The sequence below is a fragment of the Berghia stephanieae genome, chromosome 1 (assembly GCF_034508935.2).
Source record: "Berghia stephanieae isolate SIO BIC M18660-M18661 chromosome 1, UCSD_Bste_1.3, whole genome shotgun sequence".
NCBI lineage: Eukaryota > Metazoa > Mollusca > Gastropoda > Nudibranchia > Aeolidiidae > Berghia > Berghia stephanieae.
Genome location: NC_088360.1, coordinates 48,739,809 through 48,749,808, shown reverse-complemented (window position 1 = coordinate 48,749,808; position 10,000 = coordinate 48,739,809). Strand labels below are relative to the sequence as shown.

The following is a 10,000-nucleotide window of genomic DNA, read 5'->3' as shown; positions in this document are numbered from 1 at the left end:
TATCTTTGACATGTAGTGCATATTTGCTGTTAAAATTGAAAATAATAATAAATATGTGTTTTATCATTGTACGGCAGTAGTCTGATTTCGTAATGTAGTGAAAGGTGACAAATAGTGCTCTCTAAATGACAGGGGCGTCGCCAGAATTATCCAACACATGATTGATTACAAAGCACATAAGCACGTTTTGGAGAAGATACGAAGGGAAACTAGGTATATGTATATACGAAAGGGAGGGAGTGAGAGAGAGAGAGAGAGAGAGAGAGAGAGAGAGAGAGAGAGAGAGAGAGAGATGGACGCATACACACAAACGTTCCCTTACCTCACACGCACACCCATGTTCATGCGCACACTCATATGCATAGATGTATGCTTTCATACATACATGCATACATACATGCATACATACATAATACATACATACATACATACATACATACATACATACATACATACATACATACATGCATACATACATGCATACATACATACATACATACATACATACATACATACATACATACATACATACATACATAACGTACGTACATGTAGCATACGGAGAGAGAGGGAAAAAGAGAGAGAGAGAGAGAGAGAGAGAGAGAGAGAGAGAGAGTGGTCCCAATTTCCTTATGAATTGATAACATTTTAAACTAAGAACTGGGATAATGTATTTTTAAATATTTATTTCTTTTTAATTTACTCCACTGTAAAATGACAAATAAATCGTCAAGTGCTATATAACTATTAATATACTATCAAGATCATTGTGGACTTTTGTTTTATATGGAAGGAACCTAGTTGACGCCACTCACAGCCCTTTGTTATTGTTTTTATGCAGCCTGATAACTGATTAGTTCTCATTCAATCAGACTATAAACGTTAAAGATTACACATAATTTTTGTGTGTTGATATGTTTTATGCGACAGGCGGATGTTGTGGGTATTTTATCTAATGCATATCGTTAAAACCTGGAGGAAAGTATGTGAACACTTTACATCATGTATGATTTATGTCACTTTGTGTGAATGCTGCTCTTAAACTTCCCGACCCGCGCGACACAGATGTAACATAATTTAGGGGACTTGCCTTAAACCTTAAACAGTCCCTTTTATGAAGACTGATAGGCATTTCTGATGGAATAAATGACAACTCTGTGATTCTGGAGGTGACAGTTTTGTAATGGTTGGGTTGCCCGTGATTGGGCACAGATAGAGAGGCGTGTCCTTCAAGGAAGGCTGGCTCCATTATGGGGCCGAGTCATCTCATACCCACGTCGCCCATCAAAATGGAAGACCGAACTGGCGATGTCAGGTATATTAAGTTTTAATCCATCTCGTCCTCTCCTCCTCTTACTCCTCATCCATCCTCCTCTTCATTCATCCATCTGCCGATTTCAAATACTATTACTACGACTACTACTACTACTACTACTACTACTACTACTACTACTACTACTACTACTACTACTACTACTACTACTACTACTACGAGCTCTTTTATGAATAACTAACTAATCTCACTACGACTCACCATTCACTACATAAGCAGTTACTAAAGTGACAGTAATAGTAATATTAATATATTAGTTGTAGTAGAGTGGTAGTAGTAGTAGTAGTAGTAGTAGTAGTAGTAGTAGTAGTAGTAGTAGTAGTAGTAGTAGTAGTAGTAGTAGTAGTAGATTAGTAATATTAGTAGTAGTAGTAATAGTAGTAGTAGTAATTGTTGTTGTTGTTGTTGTAGCAGTAGTGGTTTAGTAGTAGTAGTAGTAGTAGTAGTAGTATAGTAGTAGTAGTTAGTAGTAGTAGTATAGTAGTAGTAGTAGTAGTAGTAGTAGTAGTAGTAGTAGTAAGAGAGAAGAGTAGTAGTAGTAGTAGTAGTAGTAGTAGTAGTAGTAGTAGTAGTAGTAGTAGTTAGTAGTAGTAGTAGTAGTAGTAGTAGTAGAAGTAGTTAGTAGTAGTAGTATTAGTAATAGTAATAGTAGAGTAGTAGTAGTAGTAGTAGTAGTATTAGTAATAGTATAGTAGAAGTAGTAGTAGTAGTAGTATTAGTAATAGTAATAGTAGAGTAGTAGTTAGTATAGTAATAGTAGTAGTAGTAGTAGTAGTAGTAGTAGTAGTAGTAATAGTAGTTGTAGTAGTAGTAGTGGTAGTAGTAGTGGTGGTGGTCGCGGTCGTCGATGCTTTGTTATTGCTGCTGAGGTTGTGTTGATGGCCAGCCAAATAATTTGTTGTTTTTTGTTGTTTTTGTTTGTTTTTGTTTTTTTGTCTATAGGCAATGTAAAACTAAATTGTGGCTTGATTGAGTGTCAACTCATTTCTTTTTTGCCCCGGCACTATGTCTTCGGGCAAGGTACCTTACCGTTTTCCATTTATTTTATTTTATTTTTTGTTGGGGGGGGGGGGGGGGGTAACTGAGTATCTCTTTGGGTAGTGACATATTTTTATCGTAATACGACGACATACAAGAAAGGCAAATTCGATTCCATATCACCTGCTTGTGGGAATATGTAGTATTTTGAAGACCACTGAACGTGGTTCACAACCAAACTAATTTACACAAAATTGCATATGTATTTATTTCAATACTTTCTAGATTTTACTACTATTTCCTACTTTAAGAATAAAGCAGTTTTCTAAACCATATGTTTTGGGGTTTTTTTCACGTTACCTCTTCCAGTATCACCTACATCCCCGTCAGTGAGAGAGGAGACCCTACCAGCAGCCCTCCTGTTGTTGAGGCAAGACAGAGTCCGTTGTTGCAAAAACTGTCTCAGTCCCTCAGGTAAGCCAAAATATTTTTTTCATGACGTTTTGTATCATGTATAAACGACATACTTGTAGTTGTTGTCTTTTTGTTTTTGTTTTGATTTTGTTTTACTAGTATCCTGCCCCCCCCCCCCCCCTCTTTCCTTCCAAATAAAAAAGTTTTGCAGTCATAAGAAAACGATGTTATTGTTTGCTGTAATTGGTTTGGATCAGGATATCATGTTTTAAAATATTCTCTCAAAACATGACTTCCACTACCAACCTCCTGGTGTACAGTATGTTATCACTCCTCTCACCAATTTGCTTTTTGAGTCCCTTGAAATATTGTTGAAACCTTTTTTCCTCTTTTGGTTTTATTTCCAGTGAGGAGTCCATTCAACCACCTAATTCTTTGCCCTCTGGTCTGCCTGATACAGCAGTCGACAGCAACAGCAATGCTGCTGACAATAATAACATCGCATCATCATCGTCGTCATCATCATCATCTTCATCGTCGTCGTCCAGTGATGCCGGAAAGGGTACTTCACCTGGCCAGAAAACACTCCTGACAGACGGATCCTCGGCTGTAGGCAATCAGGCGTGGGGCCCACCTCGCCGTGTGGAACTGGTCAGGGAAGAGGGAAAGAGTTTAGGCATCAGCATTGTTGGTGGGTCTTTATTTACTAGAGTGGCATTTGGATTATTTGTCACCCTTAGTCTCAAAGCAGTATTTTATCGAGATAAACCATGGATGTATTGTAAAAAGTACTTTCTTAATGATTTTTGTTCCAATTAAGTTGACTGTAAAATGAGTAATAAACAAAAATTGGCATAACATGGAACGTTTCGGGCTCAAAACCCTTTTTCAACCAACAACAAAAAACAATAAAGACATAAATACATTACTAAATTCCAGATAGACCACAGATATATCTCTGTCGTTATTGTTTTTTGTTGTTGGTTGAAAAAGGGTTTTGAGCCCGAAACGTTCCATGTTTAGTATTCTGTTCTTTTTTAAGCTGTTATATTCATTTTTGTTTATTACTCTTTATAGTCCACAGTCTCTAGCAGTAAATGAATAACTTTGAACTCACCTATCACTTAACAGATGCAATGACAGCCTCTTGGGACAGCGTCTTATATCAAGTTGTTAGTTTTGTACTTTTAACTTTTCACTTTTCACTCACATATCAATAAATGAAAATGAGCTTTCTGCTTGAGGTTTTTTTTATAATAGCGCAATATCCACTAACCGTGCTCAATGCGCTTTACAAATGGTCCCTGACCAACAGCAACACATAACATGTAGTACGAGGCATGACGCCTGATAGGTGATATTACAATATTATTTTTTTTACAAAAATAATGCTGTAAGCTGTCAGGTACTCATTTTAAACCTGAGTATTGTGAGAAAATGTGAGTAAAGAGCCTTTTTCAATGAATATGCATTAAGCAAGTCTCAAACCCAGGACCTTCCGATCTGAAAGCGAGTTTCACACCACAAGACCACATCGTCGCATGTGATCCTCGTGTTTGCATAATGAGGATCATTTTAATCAATCAATATTTGAAGGACATGTTTTATTGGCCAAAAGTTTAAATACCTTTTTTTTTTCACAGCACAGCAGTATGTCACTATTATGTTTCAATAATTATTTTGTCCTCTGCCGTCTATCTGGGTTTTTAAGTAATGCATTGATGTTGTTATTGGGGGGTTTTTGTTGTTGACCGAAGAAGCCCAAAATGTTCAGTGTTTGGTATTTTGGGTTTTATTTAAAGTTATTGTATTCATTTTTATTTATTACCTTTTACAGTCTACAGCTTCCAGTAACTTAATATCACTTTTTTTCTGAAATATATTCATACATACTTCACCATTCACTCTGATCTGACAGGAGGCCGCGTTGACATGTTCAATGTGTCACAGGAACACAGCAATGCTGGCATTTTCATCAAACACGTTTTGGCTGACAGTCCTGCTGGCCGTAATGGAACTCTCAAGAAGGGAGACAGGATTCTAGAGGTGAGGAAATCCACACTGCAGGGAAAGTACAAAATATGGATGGGTGGAAATCCCTTTGAGCTAGGGGGAGGGATTCTACTCGTGGGCGAAATAGATGGAGAAATCCTGTCCCTGGACCATATGTTCTATTGGTCTATCATTGTTTTCCCTTTATTCCCCTCCCTATATTGGTTGTACCTTCCTATGTAGCATTTGTCCTTATAATGGAATTTGGGTTTGCCAGAGATCATTATTATAGAGTGAGATATAATATATTTGTTTGAGAAAAAAAGTTGATTTTTTTTCATAGATATCTTATCTCTGTAGTGTATTCAGTGTTTAACTTGCATGTTTTATTACCATTTATTGTATCCCCTCTTAGCAGGAATCTTGTGTTTGGTGTCTTGTCGGGACTTATAAGCAGTCTCAGTCTCAGACTAGCTAAATATTTGCTCTTGTAAGCAACTGTCTGTTCACTGAACGTGTCCCTTTTATCTTACAGTTTCCTTCGCTGTTTTTAGTCTAGTACATGTTTTATCCTCTTCCTTTTCACTTGTGCTGAAATGACATCAAAGTGTTCCAAGTCCTGTAACATGATCAAGATTATCAAAAATAGAATGGAAGTTTGAATGTAACACAACACGGACAAAAGCAGTCATATGAAGTTATGTATGACTAAGTGTGGATTACTTAAACCCGCAAATTATGAGCTTAAGATAAATTGAGAAATAAGATAACCCAACTCATAATAAGAAATAGAGTGGAATGGAGTCCATTAAGTCAACTCTGTCAACTAAAATTTCGCTATGGATTTTGGAACAACACTATGCCATTGATGTGTCAAAATCTTTCATTGTCTCAAACATCAGGATTGCAACGACAGGCTGTAGCAGAGCATCCATAATGTTTCTAATCGCACATGTGTCCATACTTTGTGCAATAGCCACTCATAATAATGTAGGCATAGATCGTAAACATTTTTTACCAATGCTATCAAATGGGCTCCAATATATTCTTTGGTTGATAATATTCCTAGCTGCTGGAATTCTGTGTCTCTGAACTTCTTTCCTCAATATTTTGCACCAGCTTCCTTACTCCAAACGATGATAGAAATGAGTTGAGAGCATACCTGCCAACCCTTCCACATTTGGCGGAATCATTCCTATTTTCACTCTTCCTTTTCCACTAGTCCACCATTGTCTCTAAAATTCCGATTTTCAAAAATGACGATAATGGTAAGAAGAAAAAATGGCGGGGGGGGGGGGGGGGGGGGGGGGGGGGGGTTAAAAGGTAAATTTTAAAAAAATAATTGCCAAAAGGGAGTTAAGTAGGAAAATTCATCACACTCCTTTCCCCATTCCCCATTCCTTTACCTTATACATGTGATATGTAGTTTTGCCAGCTGTGCCTAAATACTGTCTTTATGTGTCTGGTGACAAAGTTGGTAATAATTTTAATACAGAATTATCCATTATTAAAAGATTCCTATTTTTTAAAATCAAATTTCTATTTTCAGACATTTTGATTCCACTTTTGGAATATGAAGGGTTGGCAGGTCTGTGAGAGTTATAAAGCTGTCACGAGCGACAATAAATTTTTTTAATCGAATAAAACTTTATAATTATCTATCACTACCATCATCGATGGAAGCTGTGTTGTATTGACTTTCATTATTTTTATTTTTTTTTTATTCATAATTTTTTTTTTTTTTTGGTACCTTCCCAGGTGAATGGCATGGATGTTCGCAATGCCACTCACGACGAGGCTGTTGACGTCATAAGGAATTCCGCAAGCCCTATCACCTTCGTTGTACAAAGTCTTTCATTTTCTAACCCGGTATGTGAATAAATATGATTTGTTGATCACAAGGCCAAAGATATTGTTATTCATTAGCAAAAACGTTCCAGCTGTAATTAGTTAGAAGTTTATAATTCAAATGAAATGTCATTGATTTTAGCATAATTGAAAACATGTGAGTTACTGCCTTAATCAAAGTATTATCTCCAGCACAATTAAATTCTGAAAGGTATGATTTAAGTCCAAATAATGAAATCTAGGTTATGTTTGTTTTGTTGTTAAGGGTTTTAGGGCGCTTGCAACACATTTAGGTCATATCAGTGCCAGAAATCTGAGTTAAATGTTTAATTCACTCTTATATTTCAGATCCTTTTGATTTTAAATTCAATATTTTGCGTTGGTTCATACAGATATGAAATAGGATATAAGCAAAGTATTAAATAGCCAATTTACAAAATTCGAAGCCTTTACATGTGCTGACTTTTCCTGCGGCATGTAAAAATTTTATGAACCTGTGTTGCTAACTTTGAAATCTTGGCAGTCCTGAATTATCAGGTCCTAGGCTGATAGAATTTATCCCAGTTTCCGTAATTGAAAACAAACTTGCTATCTTTGAATAAGATGCCAGTCTTTCACAGATTTTCTTCCAAATTAAAATTTATACTTATCTATCCCAAACACGGCTGGGTGGTCAAGAAATTCATGAAAAATAATGTTGCTATAACGCCATCAATCAAGTTCATTTGGATGTTTCTGGCCCCTAAATGGATGCCATTGAAACCAAAAAATATACCCATCACTGTAAATTAGACACGGAAATAGTAGTTTGGTTATATTTACAAATGTTTAAAAAGATGCATTGAAATTTTCCCCAAACTTTTCATTCAACCAACACATTTTCACTCAAACACAAAAAGCAATAATTTCTTGCTATACACATTTTTTATACAAAATGGGACTATACCAGAGTGTTAAATATATATATATATAGCAAACATCGTTCTTAAAATTTTGTGATGTACAAAAGAAATCAGACTAAGAAAAACTATTTCCTGTATGTGGCAATTTTCCTATGGTTGATAAGGAGAGGATTAATAACATAATATTTTCAGCAATACTGATTTTTCTTTTAATCAATGCTACGAAAGGTGACATCAAGGAGTCGGTAAACTGAAACAAAAAAGTAATGAATTACACTGCTACATAACTTCTTTAACCAACAGCCTGGAGACCTTGATTCCTCCCAGCTTCGACCTGTCCAGTCCTTTGAAGAGGCCCACAAAGTCGGCAGTGTGGCTGCACAGACATCAGTGACCTCATCATCACCTGGCAGCACACCTCAACAGGTATAACTTTTTAATGTATATAATTATAATTCTAAACAATTGGATTCAATAGTCTGATGTCACGTCGCCCAGCAACGGCGGCCATCTTGGTTCTAAACAAAGAAAATCTGTACTTTTTATTCTTCAGGCTGGCTAGAACTTGTCATATGTCTTGTGATCAGAATACGTAAAAATCAAAACACGATCAGATTTATATAATTTTTTTCTCCTCTGGATACGCTTTTATGCTCGTCTGAGAAATATTTCATAAGGGGGTCCGCCATTGTTCCGATAGTTTAGAGCCAGTTACTAAGTTACCATGCCTCATTACGAGGGAAGTGACGTTACGACTGTTGAAGCGTATTCTAACTTATAGAAAAATACAAGAAATATATCCATCCCAAAATACCAAGACTTCCTCGACTTGGGAATGAATCTCATATTCCTTTGATTGCTGGACAGATGTTGTACCATTGAACCACAAATGTTATCGTGAAATCTGCATAACTTTTCAGATTCTTAGAATGTTATGTCTACTATTTCAGAACTCCGGCTATCAATCTTATTAATTGTGTTAGCAATTTTGTTACAACAAGCTTAAACTATTCTTATCCAAAGTCGTGAAAGGGAAATAATCTGAATTTTGGAATAAAAATCAAAAACATGGGTTAAGTTGTTCAAGTACCTTTTTTAAAACGTTGTTTGTTTGTATTTTGTTTCTTTTTAAAAATTTTTAAAATTTTGTTATGTTTTGTTGGGGTTTTTTTGGGTTTTTTTTTTTTTTTTTTTTTTTGTTTTGTTTTGTTTTTTTTTTTTTTTTTTTTTTTTTTTTTTTTTTTTTTGGGGGGGGGCTTCAATTCTGTGAACATTATGGCTTGGAATAACTACTATTCAGTTACATTTTTGAGCAATTTGAAGTAATGTTTTGGGAGTAACAAATAACTAAAAGAGTCTTCTTTACTTAAATTTCTTATATTGCCATATCTTTTTTTCATCTTTCTAATAATCTCCATTCAGAGTTTCGACCAAAAGGGAGAGTCATTTGAAGACAGTGAAGAGGAGGATGACTTTGGCTATACACACAGTAAGTCTTGATCTTGGTTTTATTATTGTTTTGATTTTTTATTTATTTTGTTGTGTTTTTTTTTTTGTTTTTTGTTTTTGTTTTTAATTTCTTGGTAGGTTCTTTAAATTTTGTTTTTGTTTGTTTGTTTTTATGGAGTTTTTTGAAGTTGTTTATTCTTATTTCCTTCTCTGTCAATTTTTATAGTTCTTTTGTGCTTTGATTTATGTCATAATTTTTGTTTTTTAATACTCTAGCCTAACATTATAAAGCAGTTTCACCAAACAAGAGGTTATAGCATATTACCACTTAGTAAACCTTTAGAGTCATAAGGCCCATGGAGCTGTAGTGACTGGAGTGTTTTCCGGTTAAACTGAAAATAGAAATTGCTTGCTACCATTTGGATAAGATGATAGTCTTTTGCAAAGTACTTTCCATTATATCTAACATCATCCAATCACCTAATCTTTTGCCTGGTAGACAGAGGGGGTCAGGATAAAATCATGAATCCAACAGGATTGATACGGATCCCTTTTCGTGTGAAGCGAGTGATCTACCAACTAGGCTATGAGACACACACATTGCTCCAAGCCTGAGGTTTGAAGTGCATCACTGATATTGCTCTCTTGGTGAAGCCATGTAGATCATTAGTCGTAATCAGATAAATGATTGAAGAAATAAGTGTTTAGTAATGTTTCACCAATTTTTTAAAAATCAAACATAAAACGGGGAATTCTGTGAATTATGATTTTATAATGTCATTGTGGTCATCATAATTGACTGTCATCAGAGAATCACCCCGACGTAATTTTATGTTATGGGAACATTTATTTTTGCATCAATATACATTGACAATGCTTAATCTAGCTTTTCAGCGGCGTTCAAATAACACAAAATAAAGAAAAACAGTTAGTAATGATCAGAAATTATACATGTACATAATTATGCAAGAAAAATACAAGACTTATCGAGTGTTGTTACAAGCAGAAAGAAAGGGATCAGAAAAAAGTTTGTATTATACAGAGGCAGACAACGCAAGAAAGAAAAATACAAGAGAAAAAAATC

The 10,000-nt window shown here is 35.2% G+C and overlaps 1 protein-coding gene across 12 annotated transcripts in view; it reads left to right on the top strand.

The window, feature by feature from the left end:
* LOC144976807 (multiple PDZ domain protein-like) overlaps nt 1-10,000 on the top strand; it is a 302,900-nt gene that overhangs the window by 246,862 nt on the left and 46,038 nt on the right. For all 12 annotated transcript variants that reach the window (XM_078921376.1, XM_078921356.1, XM_078921365.1 and 9 more), the window contains 6 exons: nt 2,681-2,785; nt 3,133-3,416; nt 4,644-4,771; nt 6,476-6,586; nt 7,771-7,893; nt 8,890-8,956. In XM_078921376.1, the coding sequence (XP_078777502.1) occupies nt 2,681-2,785; nt 3,133-3,416; nt 4,644-4,771; nt 6,476-6,586; nt 7,771-7,893; nt 8,890-8,956 (818 nt within the window). The remainder of the gene's footprint in view (nt 1-2,680; nt 2,786-3,132; nt 3,417-4,643; nt 4,772-6,475; nt 6,587-7,770; nt 7,894-8,889; nt 8,957-10,000) is intronic.